The sequence below is a fragment of the Neophocaena asiaeorientalis genome, unplaced genomic scaffold (assembly GCF_003031525.2).
Source record: "Neophocaena asiaeorientalis asiaeorientalis breed wild unplaced genomic scaffold, Neophocaena_asiaeorientalis_V1.1 scaffold40, whole genome shotgun sequence".
Taxonomy (NCBI): Eukaryota; Metazoa; Chordata; class Mammalia; order Artiodactyla; family Phocoenidae; genus Neophocaena; species Neophocaena asiaeorientalis.
The window spans coordinates 12,753,309-12,774,960 of NW_020185335.1; the positions used below are offsets into that span (position 1 = coordinate 12,753,309).

The 21,652-nt window shown below is 57.7% G+C and overlaps 1 protein-coding gene across 2 annotated transcripts in view; it reads right to left on the bottom strand.

Annotated features, from left to right (window-relative positions):
- CLMB (calcimembrin) overlaps positions 1-20,618 on the bottom strand; it is a 28,576-nt gene extending 7,958 nt beyond the window's left edge. Inside the window, exons 1-2 of one of the 2 annotated variants that reach the window (XM_024735696.1) lie at positions 20,568-20,618; positions 13,134-13,178 (exon numbers count right to left, since the gene is read on the bottom strand). In XM_024735696.1, the coding sequence (XP_024591464.1) occupies positions 13,134-13,161 (28 nt within the window). In that variant the 5' untranslated portion in view covers positions 13,162-13,178; positions 20,568-20,618. The remainder of the gene's footprint in view (positions 1-13,133; positions 13,179-20,567) is intronic. The other variant, XM_024735697.1, reaches the window with a different exon arrangement.
- Between the last annotated feature and the right edge of the window lie 1,034 nt (positions 20,619-21,652).

Consider the following 21,652-nt stretch of genomic DNA (forward strand, 5'->3'; position numbering starts at 1 on the left):
GAGGAAGGAGGGAGAAGGGAGGGAGGGAGAGAAGGGGGGAGGGAGGAGGGAGGAGCGGGCGGGAAAGGAGGGGGCCAGGACTCCAGCCCCTCTCAACCCCCCAGGCCCCCCAGCCTCAGAGCAGAGGCGGCTGAGCACGAGGGAGCAGCTCTCAGGAGATAAAGCCGACTTTAGGGATTAAAAACAAAAGCCAGCCTTGCCCCAGACAAGAAGCTCATTTGTGCTAATAAAGCCAGAATGGTTATTTGTTAATTATGTGCCCGTCTCGGGCCAGTGAGAGCCCATTTCCTGAGGGGAAGGGCTTGGCTGGGATCCCAGGGGGCGGGGCCCCACGAGGGAGGGAGCAGGGCCCCAGAGCCGCTGAAGATTTTGACTGGGCATGTGATGGGGGGCTTGCGCAGGAAGCCTTCCGGGCTGGCAGCTGTCACCCGCCTCAACCAGGCCCTGCTCTGGGGCACACGCCGTCTCAGTTGTGGAAACGGAACAAGCTGGGCCTGAGCTCTCTGGCCTCCTGGCGCCCACTTTCCCACGGGGGAAACGCGGAGGCTGTGATGGGAGGCCAGGCCGACTGCCTCTGAAAACCTGGCTCGGCCTTGCCCATGCCCCGCTCCTGGGCAGTGGTTTTCCATCTTGGCTGCCTACTGCGGCCACCTGGAAAGTTTAAAAAATATCCCGGCGTGGGGGTGGGGGACCCTGACTCCAGGGGGCCAGATTTCACCGTGCTACACAGGCCACCAGGACTTTAAAACGTTCCTGGGTGACTCTGACAGCAGGGCTGGGACCCCCTGAGCTAGGGCACCTGGGAACACACGGCTTTCCTCGTATCCACGGCTGGAAAAATGGAGCTCTGATACCAATCTTGTAGGAATGAAATACAAGGTATGGGGCGTGGGGCTGCCCAGTGTGGGAGAAGTGGCCTGGGGTCAAACACTGGGGGAGGTGAGCACTGCTGCCGCCTCCCACAGAGATGAGCCACCCCTTCTTAAGCACCCCCGTGCCAGGCTCTGGGCGGAGTCCACGTTAATCCTCACACCATCCCTGGGATTGCACGCTAGGGTCATGGCCATTCTCCAGCGAGAAAACCAAGGCTTGGAGAAGGAAGGCGACGTGTCTGAGGACACGCAGAGGCCAGGTGGCTCCCAGGCCTGAGCCCCCACCTCACTCCTTCCGGTATCAGCCACCACTTCTCATCCTTCAGAAGCCCTGAGCCAGGCCTATCCTCTGTTCAGGATGCCCCAGGCACGGGGGACACCGCACCATTCCTGGCCCCCGAGCCACCCAGAGGCCGCCAAGAGCAGGCATCGTGGCTTAAGGGCGCCCTCTGCTGGCTCTTTTTAAAATGGCGCTCGATCAGCACCCTGGTGCCGGCTCGCAGACCCTGCCCGGGACCACGTCCCTGGCACCATATCCACTCTTCCCCAAGGCACCATCACACAGTGGCCCTGCCGGACCCACAGTGCAGTGGGAGGCCAGAACGTACACCTGGGTTCCTCCACTGGCGGGGCTCCACCTCTGGGCCTCCTTTCCTCACCTGCAAAAATGGGGGTACTTCATATTCTCCACCTCCAGGGGGCGCTGAGAAGATTAAGAGCCACACTGAAGCTTTCACTCCAGCCTAGGGGTCTGTTACACGCATTTCGCAGGTGAGGAAACCATAGAACCCGCCTTGCAGTGCGCACTCAAGAAACACAAGCTGTTATTATTAACACGATATTCTAACCTTAGCACTTATTCACCGATGCAGCCAGTTCTGAGCACCACCCACCCTCCGCGTGCAGGTCAGGGACCGTGTCTCATCCCTGCAGTCACACAGCTGTCTGTGGAGTGACTCTGAAAAGATATTCCTGCTTCCAACTTAACACTCAAAGGAGACCCTTCCTCCTCATTGGGTTGGAAGGGCCACGGGCTCGGGAAGGAGGAAAAACCGAATCTGAGTCTCAGTCCTCCTGCTTCCCTTCTGTCACTTCCCCGAGCCCGGCCTGCTCACCTGCAGGGTGAGGGGATGCTTCCTTTCCCCTGCAGCGCACGGATAAAGCCCGCAGCACAGAGCCAGGCCCAGGGGAGATGCTCAGTCCACAGGCACCTACTGGGCATTGTTCCAGGTGCTGGGGACACAGCAGAGAACAAGACCGTCTCAGCAGGTGCTTCTCTGCTTCTCCCGTCACACACTGACTTCCTCTGCCCCTTGCTTCAGGCCCCAGCAGCAAACCAGGACCCCAAAGAGTTCAGAGGAGGCTGGAAAAAATAACGAGGGTCCCCTCTGATCCAAGCCATTGTCGGGAGGGGCCCACATGGGTGATCTATGACAACAGGGCTCCCGGGAGGCCGGGGTCTGTGTGAGCATTTCGCAGGGATTCATTATTTGGTCCTTCCAACGAGGCCCATCTTCCAGATGGACACCCTGGGGCACAGAGAACTCACAGGGGATTTGACACACAGCCTGTCCTCCTGGGGGCCAGGAAGCAAAGAAACACGTTGCAGAGCTTGGGTCAGTGACAGGAGCAAGCAGCAGATGATGGCAGGGAGGGCTCTCGGGTCGGCAGCAGCACGCACAAAGGCCCTGGGGCCAGGCGGAGACTGGGGCTGGCACTAATTCCTCAGAGATGACCGGGTGTCTGGATTTAGTGCAGGTCTTTCAAAAAAAACAAATGGACAAATGCCTCCGAGGGTTCCAGATGCACTTAATCTTTTTCTTCTTTTTTTTTTAAATTCCAATTAAGGGGAAAGCCTTGCATTATTACGAATGAGGCCAGGGCGGATGGATGGGGGTTTTACCATTTCTCGGCAGCCCGGGCCCAACGGAGATGGCAGTGGATGTTTTAAATCTCTTTTTAATTAAGGGAAAAGCCCCAGCTTGCGTCAGGGATGAGCTACTGAAGAGAGAAGCTGGGAGGAGGAGACAGAGAGGAAGAAGCTTCGCCACGGCCAAGTGGGAAGTGTGTTCACCGCCCCGACAGCAACCAACCGCCTCCCTGCCTCTGCTGGACTCCGCAGTCCCTCCCTCCCCGCCAGCCCTGCCCGGTCCGGGTGGCGGGTCTCTCTCCTCCTCACACCAGCCCCTTGGGAAGGCTTCTCGGGGTCTCGGCCTGCAGAGTGAGGGCTCAGATGGCGGGGCCAGCCCGGCTCCATCACGTCTCCAACGTGTGATGGGCAAGCAGCCCCGCCCCCGGCCCTCAGTCTTCTGGCCTCTAAAATGGACTCAAGAGTAGGCCTGCCCTCAGAGGATGACGGAGAACTGAAGGCAAAGAAAATCCACAAAGCCCTTGATGCCTGCCTGAGCCGTGGGAAATGCGTGACGTGTGTAGCTCTGGGTCCTCAGCCTCGGCGCTGCTGACGTCTGGGGCCAGGTTATTCTTTGTGGTGGGGCCGTCCTGTGCTTTGAAGGGGGCTGATCAGCATCCTGGCCTCCAGATGCTGTAGCTCCCGCACTGGTGACAACAAAAAGTGTCTCCAGACATTGCCAAGTATCCCCTGGGGGCAGGGTTGTCAGATGAGATTCAGGACAAATAATTTGTTTTAGTATATGTCCCATGCTACACGTGGGACGTACGTACGTATCCTAGGCAATCAGTCCTCGTTTATCTGAATTCAAATGTAACTGGGCATCCCATTTTATGTTTTTTTTCCCTCCTAAATCTGGCAACTCTACCTGGTGGGGGGCAAGATACCCCAGAGCTGAGAACCACCGTCAGAGCTGTTACTGAGACGTTATTTGGGTATTTCAGAGCAGGTGCCTGGTTTCCTTTCTCCCAAGTGGCTCCACTGCACATCTGCGTGGCTGGAGCCACGGGAAGTGGCTCGAGGATGGCCTGAGCCAGAGGACTGGCCTGCCCGGTTCGCCCTTCACCGGCTGTGCGGGCTGAGCAAGCTTCTTAACTTCTCTGAGCCTGTGTTTCCTCAGCTGCAAAGAGGCTGCAAGTGGTGGGCCCCTTGGTGGAATAAAGATTTGAACCTTCGCCCAAGATACTAACCCATAACCTGCAGGGCTCTCGTCAGGACATGTGACATCAGGCAGAAGGTGTCTGGGGCAGCCTGGCCAACAGCAGGGGGCCACTCGTCATTAATGCTATTAATAGTTATTAGTGCTATTAATAAATAGTTACTAATTAATGCTATTAATACTTACTACTGCTACTAATGTGGTTATTACTGTGCAAATAGGCAAGGAGATCCCAGTTAGTCCCAGAGGAAGGACGTGACTGGCGTTGTCCAGGGCAAACCAGGGAGCACCTGGGGGAGTCCGGGCCCCGAGGATAGGGACGTGTCCGCCAGCTGAGGCCTGAGAGGGGTGCAGATGGGCAGCCAGACAGCAGAGCCCTCCAAAGGTGGGGAGGCAACAACGGCTGCCTCCGAGCAGGTGGCTGGGAGGGAGGTGAGAGGAGCCTGACTTATTACTCCATGTTCTTTTGCACAGTTTACATGTTTTACGCATTCAAAAAAATAAAAGAATTTAGAAGAGAAATAAAACATCTTCTGAGGAGGGGTGGACATAGACAGATTTAGGAGGTGGCATGGGGAAAAGGGGGTGGCGGGGCATTCCTGCTGCAGGAAAGGGCTGATCAAGTTGAGGAGGGGAGACAGTAAAAAGGCAGTGAAAGGGCCGGGGGGAGAATTCGGAGTACAGGCCTGGAGAGGCAGGGAGGGGGATGGGAACGCCACCAGCATCACTCCTTCTCCCTTGAATCACTGAGGAGCGTGGCCCAGCGTGTGGTCGCAGGAGCCCAGGAAGCTGGGAGTCGACCTCACAGAGTCTTGGGCAATGGGGTCGAGCCGGTCTCCCCAGGCCAGAGACACGGGCAGCTGGAAGAGACTCTGGAAGGTCCATCTGAGTCCTGCTCTCACCTCACTCCCCAGCCGCCCAGCTCTTTTTCACCTCTTCACTTGGAGACAGCCATGATTACTGTTTTCTTGTGTCTCCTTCCAGAATATTCTATGTATATACGTGCAAATATGTTCCCGGGCATATGCCTCTTCTTTTTCCAATACAGGTGGTGGCAACAGAGCCACTGTTTTGCACCTTGCTCTTTTCACTTCACTGCAAGCGTTGGAAATGGCTCTCTATCCGTTCAGACAGAGCTGCCGGTCCTTTTTCACAGCGGTAGAGTATTCCCCGGCACGGCTCACCCTTCTGACCCACAGGTGGGAAGCCCACGGCTGGGCCCTCAGAGTGTGTCTCACGGAGCCGAGGCCGGCTGTGGCGGGTGGCTGTGACAGGGGGCTCCGGCTAAAAGGACAGGTGTCCTCGGTGCCAGGCCCTTCCTGTCCCACAGCGCCTGGTCTGAGCCTTCGGCCCATGTAGATGCTGGGCTGTGCGGCCCAGACCCACCCCCCCAGGGCCAGGCTAGTCCCCAGCGGCCCGGATGCTGCCCGCGGCCGGTTCACAGTTCAGCCCCTCCCAGGGCCTACCCTCAGCCCAGGAAAGGTGTTCACCCAGCTGGGTGGAGCTGGGGTGAGGCAAGCAGGGCGCTTAGGGTGCACAGCTTAAGGAGGCACCTGCTCTCAGGGCCAGCTCTCCCCAGTAGGTGGCCAAGTAAAAGGCCTGTCCCCCTCCATCCAGGACAGCTCTGCAGGGCCACTCAGCTCCCAAACTCCCATGGGACGGGCGGAAGCCCAGCCCCGCCCTCAGCCGGCCTGGCTGCGCACGGTGGGCGTTGATGCCACAGGCGCTCGCCAGGCCGCAGGTCTGTCCTGCCCCCTGGAACAGACTGAGGACAGCTGTCCATTTGTGTGCTGGACTCCCGGGCACGTCAGTGATCTCTCAGGGTGGACACCAGGATCACTTACTCTTGCTTTGGTCGTGGAAGGCCTGGCCCACGGTCATAAATAAAATTTCAAAGCCATTCCAAAAGGGAAGAAAGCGTATGGGCGCATCTTAGCACGTCTGCGTGCGCACCGCACCCCGGGCCCCAGTCCCAGCTCCTGGCACGCCTCTTCCCCTCCAGCAGCAGCCCTGACCCGGGTGGGGTCTATCTCTGCCTGTTTCACAGTTAAAAACAAAAAGCACTGATTCAGGGAGTGCTTGAAGACCCTCAGCCAGGTCACACGAGTCAGCTTCACACCCACCTGTCTCGGGCCCCGCGAAGCCCGTGAGGCAGAAGCATTAGGATGGGCGGGGGGGATGGGGGGTAGGGACGGCCAGAGGTGGACGTGGGGCAGCTCCGTCCTGGCCCAGAATCACGTCTACACCCCAACCGTGAGGCTGAGGAACCACGGCCCAGGAGGCAGGGAGGAATTCCACAGGCCCGGGCCAGCCGCATAGCAGCAGCTGATAACCGGTGAACACGGCCCTCGCCCGGAAGTCCTAAGCAGCGCCAGGTCCCTGTCCACTGAGAGCAGCAGAGCCAGGCGGCGGGTCCAGCCCCACCTCCCCCCACTCCGTGTCCCATCCCCGCCTTGCTCCGTCTTGCCTTCATTCCACAAACACTTCCGCAGCACCTCGCCCAGGCCAGGCCCGGAGGGAACTGAGGGCACGGCACCGGGTGGCAGGGGCTCCTCGTGTCCGGGGTGCCCGGTCAGTTCCCGAGGCCCTCAGGGCCCCAGCACGGCCACATTCTAGCCGTGTGACCTGGGGCGCGGAGCTTCACCACCTTGTGCCTCGGTTTCCCCCTCCGTACCCGGGGGGCCATGAGCAATCGTCCTCAGAGCCTTGCTGAGCGGATGGCAGGAGATGTGGGAAGGCAAGAGTGGACCTCCCTACTGGGCCGAGGGGCTGAGAGGGCACAGCGGCCCCAGCCATCCAGGGACAGGCCTGGGAGGGTCCCACATCTTAGTTAAAGTCGAGAGAGAGTTCATTCCGCAAACATTTATTGTGTCCCTACTGTGCGCTGACCCACAGCCGGGAACAGGGCTCCAGGGATGAGTAAGGCTGCGTGATTCCTGACCCCGTGGAGCCCCGAGAATAAGGAGGAGACAAAGGTTAATCCCAGGTGGGCCCCAGTCAGGGACCGAGCCGCGGGCCCTCCCTCCCTCCTTTGGAAGGAGGCAGGTGCTGGGTTTAATAAATCCCTGCTGTGAGCCAGGAGGGCCGACAGCTCTCCCCGGGGAAGGGGCGGGGCCAAACTAAGCCCCATCTGCTTCAGCGTTTAGAACAGGCTTTGACTGCCCACCCCTCCTCTGAGTAGGCTGGGGGTCTCCCAGCCCCCCGAGCCCTTCTCCCGGTCAGAGATCTGTTCAGAAGGTTCCAGAACAAGCCCTGGATTGGAGCCTGCATCCCTGAAGCCCAGCCAAGCTAGTCTGGCCCTTGTCACCTTTGGGTGTCAGTCTCTACCCCAGGCCCACCAGAAAAGCAAGGGCACGGGCCCCAGACAGCGGTTCTCACCCCAGGCTGCACAGGACGATCACCTGGGGAGCTTCTTCCAAACTAAATCCCGGCGCTGGGCAGCACACCAGGGCTGCCCCCTCCTGTAGGCGCCGTAAGTGATCCAGATGTGCAGTGGAGGACGAGACCGCTGCTCTGCAGTGATTCCAGTGCCTCCGATTACTCGGAAAAGACATTCTTGATACAACGCTCAGCTCCCATGGCCCTGCCTGTCCCAGGGACCTCCGTTCCTCCTGCTTGGCCCCCGCCCCTGCCCCTGCCCCCAGTTCCAACCACATTTGACTCTTTACTGCTCATCAGCTCACCAAGCCTGTTCCCGTCTCAGGGCCTTTGTTGCTGTTCCCTCTGCCTAGACACTGTTCCCTGCGTTGTGTGGCTGGCTCCAGTGTCGGCACTACAGAGAGGTCTTCACTTACCTCAAGCCCCTCTATTGCAACTCTTTGTTGAACTCCCTTTGCAGCTCTCACCACAAAGTCTACCAGCCCGGGTCCCGTGTCCACACATTCATTTCTGTCCCCTGTACGTGGAGGCAGGGGAGCCGTGCTTGTCGCTGCCGTGTCCTTGGACCCAGTGCAGGGCCCGGCATGTGGCAGGCGCTCAAGGACCGTTTGCCGAACAAATGAAAAGTCACACGGGAGCACACCTCTGGCCTGGGCCTCTCCTCCAGGGGAAGAGAGCACCTGCTGTGCGTCCGGTTCCGTTCCAGGGTACGCAGGCGTGGCAAGGTTAGGGACACCCCAGGATCTCCACAGGCCCATTTCACAGGGGGGAACACTAAACCTCAGTAAATTAAGATATTGAGCCTTGGCCATTCTCTACCTCGGGGTGGATCCCACTGTGTGACCTTCCCTTTAAAAGTATGGAGCCAGCACGGTTCTGAAAACTGCTCAAGATGCATTAGCCAAACGAATGCCTTTGTCTCCTACCCTTGTGTTGCACTCCTGGCCCCGAAGATGACTAAACCCCAGCTTCCTCCAGCCCCATCCGGCCAGAGCAGTCCTCGGCCTGCCCACCCGCCGTCCCCCTTCAATCCCTCTGACACCTTCCTGCTTCCGGCGTTTGCCCGGAGAGTGCGTGTGGCCTGGGACACGGTCCCGTCCCACTCTTTCGCAGGCCAGCTCCGCCAGGCGTGCGGCTTCCTCAGCGGTGCCGCCCCCGGGCTGGGTGGGCTGGGTGGTGGTCTCTGTCCTGGCACAGGGCAGCTTGCGCTCGGACGTCCGTTCCAAGTAACGTGCATCTCCCCCTTACTTTCTAGGCTCCAGGGGTTCAGTGACCGTGGCCGCCTTGCTCAGTCCTGAAGCCCTGTACACCCGGCTGCGGGTTGGCACACAGTAGGGACACAATCAATGTTTGTGTGATGAGCAACCCCTCGACCAACTCTGGAGCCCGCTGCGGGACAGCTGGAAGCACGTGCTTGCACTAGAATGGGGCAGTGCGGGGTGACTCTCACTTGTGCTGTGATCCGGGGCTGGTCTCGGGCCTCCAAACGCCAATCAGAAAAATCGGCATCGTAACTGCCACCTCCCAACCACCTAAACCTGGATTACAGGGAGCGGAGGCTCTGAGCCCCAGAAGGGAGCCGGGAAAGATGCCCGAGCGGTCAGGGCCCCCAGTGCCCAGTGTCCTGGGGAATGCACCTGTGCCCTCCTCAGTCCCCACCCTCAACGTGATCATATACTCCACAAAAGAGACTCTGCAGAAGCCCCAACGTCAGCCGAATCTCTACAGGGGGGCACGCTACAAAGCACCTGACCTGTCCTCCTCAGGACAGTCAAGGTCACCGAGACAAGGAACTTCTGAGACACTGGCCCAGCCCAGAGGGACCTAAATGTAAGGTGGGTCCCAGATGGGATCCGGGGACAGAATAGGGACGTTCGGTAAAAACTAGGAAATTAGGATAAAGCATGGACTCTAGTTAAAATAATGTATCTGTATCGATTCACTGACTGTAATGAACGTACCACACTAAGGCAAGATGTTAAGTCCAGGCTTCAGGTCGGGGACACCCCGCTGAGAGCCACACGGCCCCATCATGTTTCCTGGCAGTGCCACCTGAGGCCGACTGGGACAGAACATGCTTGGCCAGCAGGAAAGGCACTCCCCGCTCCCCACCGCCTGCTGAGCCGAGCCCCTCCTGACCGGCCCTGGGGCCTCGAGCCTCGGTCCCTGTGCCTCGGTCTCCCCATCTGTAATGTTACCTACGTTGTCCAGCTGTAGTGAGGACAAGATGAGCAAACTGGGGGAAGACGCTCAGGGAACAGGGCCCGGATCACGGGGACAGACACAGCAGCCCTTACGTGAGAAGGTGCGAGGGAGGTGCTCTCTGGACGGCGGACCGTCCCCACGGGTCACAGCTGCTACAGCCAGGCCCTCGAGCACAAGGCCCCCACTCAACGTGTCCCGCTGTGCCCACCCTCCTTTGGAACCAGAAACAAAAGGACTTGGGCCCAGCTGTGCTGCTGTCTCCCATGTCACACTCTCGTGATCGCCCACCTTGGGCTGAGTCTTTATTGCCAGACAGGCAATGAGCGCGTTCTAAAAATAAGACAGAGAGCTACGTGCTTGTCCCACACGCGGGAGGCTCAGAGGTGAACTGACTTGTGGTGGGCGGAGTAGAGTTCCCTCCAAATGCACATCTACCCAGAACTTCAAAATATGACCTTATTTGGAAATAAGGCCTTTGCAGATGTAATTCCTTAAGGATCTTGTGACGCAATCATCCTGTATTTAAGACTGGCTTTAAGTCCAAAGATGGGTGTCTTCATAAGACAAAGGGGAGGACAATGTCTTTCTAAGAGAAAGGACACAGGGAAACACAGGGGAGGAGGCCGGGTGAAGACGGAGGCAGACACAGGAGGGATGAGGCCACAAGCCAAGGATGCCTGGAGCCCCCAGGAGCCAGAAGAGGCAGGAAGGATTCTCCCCTCCAGCCCCCAGAGGGAGCACGGCCCTGCTGACACTCTGATTTCACACTTCTGGCCTCTAGAACTGTGAGAAAACAGATTTCTGTGGTTTTAAGCCCCCCAGTTTGCGGTAATTTGTTACAATGGCCCCAGGAAACTAAAACACCGTCTTATAGGGTTAATGTGAAGATTTAAGAGAGCGTGTGGATAAAGCCTCTAGCTACAGTGGTCACTTCAAGTGTTGAATTAAAATGTTTTCCTCTGAAGAGACCATACCAGCGGAGGCTAAAGCTAGGCTTCAGGGACAGCCCGCCTGGGTTCCAATCCCACCTGGGTCCCAGCTGTGTGGCCCCGGGCAACTACATGACCTCTCTGTTCCTCAGCTTCCTCACCTGGAAACTGGGAATCCTAGAACTACTCACTTCGTGGTGGGAGGAGGGATGGATGACTTGAGCCACTCAGAATGAACAAAAAAGGGCCTTGCCTGGGCCAAGGCCCCAGGAAGAAGCCACCATTTATCCATATTACTTGACCAGGTCATTCTGATTTCTGGAATTTACCTCACACAAATACTAATTTTAAAAAGTTAGAAAGCAACGATGATCAAAATGACATGATCCACGAAAGCAACACGCTGGAAACAGCCCAAAGACCCACTCTTGGCAGAACTGGACAGACACAGGCATTAAAGAATTGTGATAGTGATACTGGCTGGAGACATGCAGCACTCGCACCCGACATTAAATAAAATATAAACAGAAGACAGTGTGCAAACTGCACGTCCCAGCACCAACAACTAGGCGAAAGCACACCTGTGGGCAGCGAGGGACGGGACACAGATAACCGTGAACTTCACCGGCGCAGGCATCCAGCCCTCTGCAGTTTCCCGTAAGAAAGAGGTTCCCAAGAGGGAGAGGACCCAGGGCTCCTGGGCTGGGGGGCCTGGTCATCCTGGTGAAGCACAGGGAGAGGGGTTCTGCGCTCCCCCCAACCCCTGTGCCCTGAGTCACACCTAACCCTGTGTGGGCCTCATCACCTCCAGAGACCAAGGCTGGGGGGGTGGGGCTGGGGTGGGAGAAGGCGGTGGGCCAGCTCCAGAGCGCCAGCAAGGAAAGATGCATGAGCGCCCCTCGCTCGGCGCCACCAGCTCCCGTACCCCTCCCAGCACTCAGCTCCGCCAGGGCCCTTTTAAAAGCTCCCAGTCCAGGGGCACCCGGCCTGCTGCCCGGGCTTCAGTCCTGCAGGTGGGGGGCTCTCCCAGGGATCCTCAGCAGCTGTAGCTCCTGGGTCTCCTCCCCTGGCCGACCCCCAGCCTCGGGCTGGAAGGCAAGTGGTCCCCAGAGGCCCCTCCAGGATCTCGGTTTGTCAAAGATGTCCTGACACACAGCCAAGTGTGGAAGCAGCCCAGTCTCCATCAAGGGATAAACGGATAAACCAAACGTGGTCTACACACACCACGGAATATTATTCAGCCACGGAAAGGAAGGATATTCTGACACACCTGCTACAACATGGACGAAGCTTCCCCATTATGCTGAGTGAAGTTAAGCCAGACACAAAAGGACAGTGGCCGTATGATTCCACTTATGTGAGGCACCCGGAGGGGGCAAATTCAGAGACGGAAAGTAGGCTGTAGGTGTCAGGGCTGGGGGAGGGGAAGGGTGAGTCAGGGTTTAATGCGGACCAAGTTTCAGCTGGAGAAGATGGAGAAGTTCTGGAGACGGATGGTGGGTGATGGTTGCACAACACTTGTGAATGTACTTAATGCCTCTGAGCTGTATGCCTAAAAATGGTTAAGATGGCAAATTTTATCTAATGCTTATTTTACCACAATCAAAAACCAAAACAAAACGCTTGTCCTGAACGCCTGCACTGTGCCCGGCACTGGGGAGACCCACAGCAAAATCTAAGGGAAAAGGGTCCTCGAGCGCCAAGCGTTCGGAACTAACCCTCCCGGATGCCCGCTCAACAAACACCTCCCCCCGCTCGTCCAGGGGGACCACTGCTCCCCACTGGCCCACAGTCTTGGAGGAGCTGTCCATCAAGATGCCCTGCCTCCCTCCGAGGGCCAACCAGAGGCTCACTGGAGCTCACTCATCCCAGCTGCAGGACTTGAAGGCTGCTCCCTCATCCTGGGGCGGGGCGGGGTGGGGGGGGGGCCCTCCCATACCTCCTGACTTCCTGTGGCAGAGGAAGGAGCTGGGGAAAGGCCTGAGACAGGCAGGAGGGGAGTCAGGGGCTGGTGGGCGTGCTGTACGTGGGCGAGGGGCCACCAGGGAGACTCCCAGATTTCAGGCTGGGGAGACTGGGGTGGGAGCATTTGTCACCCCATAATGAGCTTCGCGTGGGCCGTGTGGGTATGAGGTGCCCTTGAGACATCCAGACGCTGGACGGGAGGGTCCAGAGCACGAGACAGAGGTCTGGGCTGCCTCTGCCGGCGCCCGTATCACCCCTCAATGACTCAGTGTCCTAGAACTTTCTCCCTGCTGGCCTTTCCCCTCTCCCAGCCCTCCTTCCCCGGCACCCGGAAGGTGGGACCACCTATCTCAGTGATAACAGGCCCCTCGGGCTGGACAGCAGACACCCCCGTGCGGGCGTGGCACCTTCCTCCAGGACCTCTTACCCCCTGACTCTGCACAGCCTGGGATTCATCCCTCCGAGGGGCCAACCAAAGCGTGGGGGCGCCCTGGGACGTTCCCCCATCACTCAGCTCCAGGGAAACGGAAGGCCTGGAGGAGCGCTCAGCGCACTCACACGGCGCCTACTACGTACAGGTGCTCCGTTAGTGGGCGCGCACCTTCCGTCTCAGGGATGGCAACACTGGGGTCTCGGGGTCTACTCTCTCTCCTGCCTCACCCCACCTCCCCCGCCCCACCCCCCTTAAGAGCTGGAGGGGGGGGCCACCCGCTTACCTTTCAGGCAGGTCAGCTTCAGCCCCATGTCGGTGCCTCTGCAGCCTGAGGAGAGGAGAGGCTTGTTTGTATCGGCCATGCGTGTCCAGGCCCCGCCCCCGGCCTGATGGGTGCACAACAGAGGCCGCGGCGCTTGCCCGCTACAGCTGGGCTGAGTTTGCTCGGAGACCAGGGTGTGCTGGTGGAAAAAACTTTCAGGCGCCTCAAAGCTCCATATACTGGAGGAGGCCCAGAGCGGCGCAGGAGCCCGTGAAGGTGCCGGTGAGGCCTGGCCCGGGGCGATGCGGCAGAACCAGCTGAGCGTGGCTGGCTCTGGGGACAAGGGGGCCCTGGGTGGGGCCGCTGGGGGGCCCTGAGCTCGCAAAGTGGGTGTGCCTTTTGTTACAATGCTGCCCCTCTTCTAAAATGCAAATTCTTCAGAGATCTAACAGGTGAAGGGACCCCAGTCCCCAGTGTTAAAATTCCCCAGCCCGTTCCCACGATCTCCCTGCAAGGTGGTGGCCCTGAGCATCCCGACTAGTTGATGGGTGAACAGAGGCAGCGGCTTGACACGCAAGCCTCGGGTGCGCCCCTGGGAGGTGCTATTACTGCCCCCGTTTTACGGATGTGGAAATCAAGGCTCAGAGAGGTGTCAGCAGCTGCCTGAGGCCACCCAGCTTACTAGAAGGAGTGGAGCTGGGATTCCAAGCTGCTACTGCCCTGACCCCTGGCTGGGGCCGCCCCACAGGGGTCTGTGAGGCTCTTGCAGGCTCTCTGACACCCCCGTGTGGGCGTGGCACCTTCCTCCAGGACCTCTTACCCCCTGACTCTGCACAGCCTGGGATTCATCCCTCCTTGGGACTTCATCCCAAGTCGGGGATCCCTTGCCTCCCGGGGCACCTGTGTGCTAGGCTGGCAGCGGCGGGGGGTGGCCGCGAGCAGCGCCCACACATCTCTGACGGGCCCTTGTGCTGGCAAGCCCGTCGTCTCTGTCCTGCACGAGGCCGAGACCCAAGGCAGGCGTCCCTGACGGCCACCTCTGGCTTTGCCAGCTGTCCCTGGATGCACCCCAGCCCCTCCTTGCTTTCTCTGCCCCGCTTCGCTATTCTTTGGGCTCAGACCTCCCAGCCCCCTTCCCTATTTCCCTTACTGATACATTTCTTGCACATTTCCCATCCTGGCATCTGGTCTCAGAAGACCCAACACAAGTGGATTCAAGGCCACATGGGACCCCGCACCTCAATGTAGGCAAACTGGCACCAACAGAGGTGTGTTGCAGGAACGGAATGTGCCACGGCCCAGAGGACAAGAGGGGCGTGGCCCACGGGAGGAAACAGAGGGTTGGGGGGGGCAGGTACAGGCCACAGAAGGGCCAAAGCTGAGCCGGACCGTGGGGTCTCTGGAGGCTGGTTACACAGTTCAGAGGTTATTCTGAGCGCTCCTAGGAGCCTCCACATTCTAGGGGGCTGTGCAGGCCGGTCTCCTCCCCCCAGGCCCTCGCTACCAGCAGCCTTGGCACCAAGAGCTTGTTAACAATGCAGCATCTCAGCTCTACCTGGGTGCACTGAGCCAGAATCAGCATTTTAACAAGGCCCCTCGAGATCCACGTGCTTGTCGAGGTCAGAGCAGCTCGGCTCTGGGCCAGACGCTGTGGAGCCTGAGTGGTGAAGACAGCGGGGCAGTGAGGGTACAGAGGGAGAAGCAGCTGGAAGTTGGGGTGACGCACAGGCTCAGGCTTGTGAGAGGGCTCAGTCGGCAGGAGGGGCCGAGATAAAGGCTTCAATTTAGCCAGGTTGAACTTGTGGGCCGGTAGGAGGTGGACAGGAGACGTCCACTAGGGGATGGACTGGGGGACTAGGACGGAGGGAAGGGGGGGAGGGGGAGGGAGAGAGAGGGAGAGAAGGGGAGGGCGGACAGACAGACACCTTTGGGAACAGATTCAGGGCAGCTGTGTGCTGAGGGAAACGTTTCCCTGGCTGGGACCCGAGCCTGGCTCAGCCATGTGACCGCAGGCAGGTTTCTTAACCTGCCAAGACTCCACTCTCCTTATCTGTAAAACGGGGCTGACGCGCGTGCGGTGGTGTCAACTGCGTGTCGGGAGGGGGTGACTGCGAAAGGGCTTTGCTCCTCGCGGCGCACAGCAAAGGTCCCAGAAGCGTGGGCCGCCATTATTTCTGACAGTGATGGAGGGGAGGGAGGTGGTGTTTTCCCGCTGGAGCCTCTTCTCCAGGGCCGCACCGCTCAGAGCTGCTCCCGGTCAGGTCGGGTCGGGTCGGGTCGGCAGCTCCAGCACCCCCACGGGGAGGCTGTGAAAAGTGTAGGCTCTCAGACCCCGCCCGCCCGCAGGCTCAGGAGCTGCATCCCAGCAAGAACCAGGTGATGTTCTGAGCAGCCTGAGAGTCGGTCGCCAGGCGCTTTCCAAAAACACAGATGCCTGGGTCCCTCCCCCAGAGATTCCTGGTAATTGGCCTGCGGTGCGGCCTGGCGCTGGGATTTTCAAAAGCTCCCGGGGTGGGGGGCAGTGGGGGCACTCTAGTGTGCAAGATGAGATGCCAGGCAGAGTGCATCCTTCCTTAGGAGAAAGGGGGACTGGGGCTGGAGGAGAGAGAGCCCCAGAGCAGACCTATGGGAATACTGGGCACCTTTCTGAGCATCCGCTATGTGCCCAGCACCCTCCAGAGAAACTTGACAGAGATTCACGGTCAGTTAAGCCTCACAACAGCCCGGTGAGATTGGGACCGTTCCTACCCTCACTTTGCCGATGGGGAAACTGAGGCACCAAGAGGTTATTAGTTAACCTGCAAAAAGGTCATACGGGGAGCAGATGGTGGGATCGGAATTTCAAGCCAACCGCAGAGCTTACCTCCGTCGTCTCTGCCCACCCCACCACTCTCCCCCAAGCTGGGTCTCCTGCCCAGCGGTCTGCCCCTGAGGTCAGGACCCCCGCTAGGCACACTTAACATCACAACTGTACAGACGCTGTGCGCAGCTCTCTGATCCCACAGTCTACGGCTCTCCCGTTCTGCCTCAGCTAAGTGCTGGTCACAACCCACCCGATAGAGTTTACAACACATCCCAGCGCAGGGTTTATAAAACAGTGATTCGCGCTGAACGTCCTCATTGATAAAGTGATGTCAGGACTTTGCTGTCAAATACAACAGAAAAACAGCGGCAGTGCTGTGGGGGGGGGGCTGGGGACGCCATCTGCTGTTGAAGCTGGGACATGGGAGTTCGTGACATACTTTTGTGTCTGTTTGAAAAGTAATAAAATGGTCAAAAGAAAGACAACTGCCTAGGAGGTGACAGTATGAGGCCAATGTCGAGTCTTCTGATTTTGATCATTGGGCTGTGTTTTGCAAGAGACAGTCCTTGTTCTCAGGAAACACACACTGAAGTGTTCAGGTTCCAGGGCCATCATTTCTGCAGCTTCACTCACAGAGTTCGGCCAGAAATCTTAAAGGGCCTCAAGCCCATAAAGCAACGGTGCCCAAACGGTGAAGGATACACGGTAGCACCTCCTGTTCCCGCAAGTTGTCTGCAAGCTTGAAACTATTTCAAGAGAAGCATTCAACAAAGGAAAGGAAAGCAGAGCGCAGCTCAACCAGAGTTACCCAGCCCCCGCAGCTGGAGCATCAGATCCACAGTTGGAGCATCAGATCGGGCTTTCCTACAACTTCTCTGATGTGGCTGGAGGGGCAGCCAGGGACTGCAGCTCTGGCTAGGGGAAGGCGCTGTGTCACACTGTTCCTCCCAGAAAATAGTCCTGAATTGATGGGTTTTATCCCCAAAGTTGTCTTGTGACCTTAAAAATACCTATCTCTGCAGGCTTCCCTGTGGCGCAGTGGTTAAGAATCCGCCTGCAGTGTAGGGGACACGGGTTCGAGCCCTGGTCCGGGAAGATCCCACATGCTGTGGAGCAACTAAGCCCGTGCGCCACAACTACTGAGCCTGCGCCCTAGAGCCCGCGAGCCACAACTACTGAGCCCGCGTGCCACAACTACTGAAGCCCACGCGCCTAGAGCCCGCGCTCTGCAACGAGAAGCCACCGCAATGAGAAGCCCGCGCACCGCAACGAAGAGCAGCCCCCGCTCACCACAACTAGAGGAAAGCCCGCGCGCAGCAACCAAGACCCAACGCAGCCAAAAGTAGATAAATAAATAAATGAATAAATGCCTATCTCAAAACACTCAGGGAAAGAAAGAAGAAAGCAGGAGGGAGAGGACCTGGCAGCCTGGATTCAGGGGACACTGGGGGACAGGAAGCTGTGCCAGGGTCAGGTAAATGTCGCATCAAGAGGTCTTGTCTACGTGTAGTGATTCTATTTCTGCTTTCTAGAACTCCCCAATGGAGTTTTCACTAACCGACTTTTCTTATCCCAGTGCACGTTGCTGTAACGCCCGACAGGGGCAGAAGGAAGGTGGGAGTGGCTGAGAGGAACTGAGAGTCTGTGCAAGCTGTGTGACCTTAGGCCAGTCATTTCCCTCTCTGAGCCTGAGACGCTGATGCTCTGCCTCCCAGGCTCTGTGTCCTCATCAGGCATCCGGGCCCAGCCTCCAGGACAGGGCCTGGGACAGGTGTCACCGTCATCATCACCTCACTGTCAAGCATACATGTCATTATGTCACCATTCAGCACCCTCTGAGGGTACTGTGTGGGAACAGAACCGGGGCACCCTGCCACGTGGTCCCGGATTCCGAGGTGTGGCCTGTTGCAGCAGAAGGAATCGTTCCCCAGGGTGATTTATGTAGGACTGTGGGCAGAGCCCCATCCACTCTGCTCCCTTCGTGAGTGGGCTGGGGGGGGCAGCCCCCTGCAGAGATGGAAGATGCTTTTGTGGGAGACACCCCCTGTACGTGGGATGGGATGGGATGTCTGGCAATGAGGAAGGCAAGCTTGATGCCTCATCTGTCCAAACGGTAGCCATACCGACGCCTAACTGTGGGGAGTGGGGCTACATCCCCCCAAACGCCACCATCACAGCTGACAGATGTCAGGCTAATGCTTTCAAGAGGCCGAGCCCATTACAAAAGTTCCTAACCCTGACAACACCGGACGAGATAACATCATGCCCATCCCCGATGTACCCAGGAGGGAATGGAGCTCCAAGCGGTCAAGCGGGCAGGGAGCCGCAGCCCCTAGCCCGGCTGATCTCGCCACACCACTTAAGTGTCTATCATTCTACTCGCGGAGGTCTACACCGTCTGAATTTGTTACAAAGATACACATTTTTGTAATTAGAAAATAAAGATTTAATGGGCGGAAAGGAAAGATTTCACGAGAGGGGGCGCCCTTAGCTTGGCACGATGGTAGGGAAGCAGTCGGACCCAAGAGAACTGCTAGTTTAGGTATAAATGTTCTCTCCTTTCACACATTCGCAGGAATGTGAAAAACCTCCCTTTCATATTGAATCGGGGTCTGTTTATGTTCCATTCAAAATATCAGATTGTTACTTATTTGCACAACAGCCTGAGTTAGAACAGGTTCTTTCTTGCACCCAGGCATAAAAATCTCCCTACCGCCAAATGGCCACGACAGGATCCTCTCTGGTGACAGGGATGGGCAGCGAGTGATAAAAACTTACGTCCTCCTGCAGGGGGTCTGCCCCTCCCCTGAGAGGTGGAGAGATAGATGGGATATCTGCTGCTTTGCACCCCACACGGCCCCTCTAAAGCCATGGGGAAAGGACACACCTGGCCAAGGTGTCCGTTGCTGTCTTTATAGCCGCCTTGCAGGTAAGAGCCACAAACGACCAGCTCGCAGCCGTGGGTGCTGGCCAGCTCACCCCCTGCAGGTTTGCAATGCGAAGAGAACAGTCAACAAATGTGTTCTCTGCACAGAGTAAAAAGTAAAGAAGATGTAGCACTGTGTACCGGAGACACAAGAAGCACCCAAGGGCCAAAGGCACCCAGCTTGTAGAATTCTGGCCAAGGTCGGCTGATTCCCTTCAGTTTCTGCTTTGGTGGATCATGGAGGTTGGGCTGTAGAGGATGAAATAAAACCCCTCCTGGCATGAATCCTGCAGATCTGGAACTGGAACTGGTCAAATAAAATACAGGATGCCCGACTACTGCATGGGACATACCCCCACTAATCATCATCCATCATTTATCTGCAATTCACATCGAACTGGGCATTTAATTTGCTAAACCTGGCAACCCTACACAAAGGTTGTCACCTGGGTTTCCCAGATGAGGCCATGTAGAGAGGGAAAGTCAGTGAAAGGCAGCAGCGGGCTAGAAGCCCGAACTCGGTCTCTGGAGAGTCAACCTCCCAGATGAAATCGGAGTAGCTCCGTGGAGGTCATGACTCAGCCCAGGCACCAGGGCCTCACACCCTGAACCAAGATCTCACTTGAGGACCAATGAGAGGCCAGGTGTGAAGAATCATAGCTGAGGAATGTGACCCTTTGCCTAGGTGGGTGGACCCACCAGACCAGATGGAATCAGGTTCCCCTCCCAGCTGGCGGAGTCTGGGCAAGCTCTCCGTGCCTGTTTCCTTACTGCAAACACAGGGGAGACGTACTAACAGACTGGCCAATCAGGGCTCCCAGCAGGCACGCGACACATCTTGGTTTTCTTCCTTTTTTAAAAAAGGCACTTTCCTTTTGCAACAGGATTAGAATTCCTGCAACACCAGCCAAAGGGACTGTGCTGGGAACAGATGCCACGAGCGCTAACATGCTTCCCATCCTGGTACACAGAGTGCAAACACGAGCCTCTCCCTGGCTTTTAGCCCACACACCTGCAGGAGGCACTCGCCTGGCCCACAGCCGCTTGCCGACAGGAAGCGAAAGAGGATGGGCCTGGGGGCGGGGGCAAGGTGCCCACCAAAATCCCCACCCTCTTCGCTGTCACCGGGCAGGGTCTTGGGCCACCTGGGGTCTGGCCGTGGCCTTCCGCTGACTGACCATGTAAGTCTGAGCACAATACTGGCCCACTGCCACCTCGGGGCCTCTGGGAGACTACACTCGACACTTAGGGTCTGTGCAACTTTCCCTGTGTTATACATCAATAAAAATGTTTCAGAATAAGGGGTATTGTACTAGAAGTTAGGCTAATGGTTAATTAATCGTGGGGTTAAGTAGAAAACGTGTCATTGTTTTCACAGCAACCTTGAAGCTAGGAGTCACAAACTCCTCATCACCCCCTGCAGGTTTGCAGAGCAAAGAGACAAGTAAACGATTGTGTTCTTTGCGCCAAATAAAAAGTAACTACGACGTGGCACTGCCTGTGGTACACACAGAACCACCCACGGCTCCCAGGGGAGACTGCGGCTCCATGGGGTACGAGTGGGTTCCTGTGGAATTTCTGTCTCTTGATCTGGGTGTACACTTTTAATGTGTACACATTATTGTGTGTATATTATACATTGACAATATTTTCATGGGGGAAGGCTTGTACTTGGCGGTCCTACGCTGTGAGGGCTAGGGGTCCAAGGCCCGGCCTTGCCACTTACCGGCCCGTGCGTGACCTTGGATCAGTCACTTTATCTTTACAAGCCTCTGTGTCCTCATCTGTAAAACGGAGATAACAGTATTAGGTCAGAGAATGAAAACAGAAAACGCAGGTGATGGGTACCATCATTTAGTGCTCAATACACATTAAATAGCACCGCTGTCTTTCCGTGGCCACTGAGGGGAAGTCCAGAGGTGTTCTCAACCTCAGGCTCAGGGCCCACGGAGGGCACCCCACTGGCCAAGAGAAAGGCTTCCAGGGAGAGGAGATTAGCCTGGTGGAGGTTTCAGCCTCCTTGGGGCGGGCAGAGGGATTAAGTCTTTCCATAAATACATGGCCTCCCTCCCATCCAGGGTGGGGACACAGAACCCAAGGTGGGTGTGGCCTGGACAGGTAACAGGGTGCTTTCTGGAGTTAACCTGGCCTGGGACAAGGGCTCCCCAAGCGCCCCTGGGGGCTGTGCAGGAAACCCTGGCGCCTGCCAATCCAGGTGGGCCACTCCGAGCCTCAGTTTCCTCATCTGTAAGATGGGGTGTTTTTTCACAAAGGCTGTACAATCGCAGGAGCGCTTCCACCGGGCTGCCTTCACCTCCTCGTCCCCCACCCCCATCCTCGGTGAGACAAGGAGGCTCAGCTTGCACAGACTTTTCTGAGCCGGGGGCAGTCTGAGAGAGGTCCCAGCCGCCCTGACCCCGCCCACCAGGCTGGCCACGCCGGGCTACAGGTCAACCTTTGTAAGGAGTGCCTCCCCCCAGGTCCGCTGAGCTCAGCAGGCCGGGAGAGTCGCGAGTGCGTTCACACTCAGATAGCCCTTCGAGATTGCAAACCTGCTTTGATGCTCTGGGAGCGAAGGGGGCCCCTAAGTGAGGCGGTTCATAAATAATATATTCTGAAATGATAGAGGGGAAATGGTTCCTCTCGAGGCCTCCTGCCCCCACCCCCCGCCGGGCTCCTTTTCAGCTTTCAGGAGTGGCGGTCTGGTCCGTCCCCCAGGAGCTCGTGACAGCGCGGGGTGGCAGGTGGGGAGTGGGGGGCCGGAGGCTTCCACGCGCGGGGACACACCCCTCCCCCGACCCGCCCAGTCTT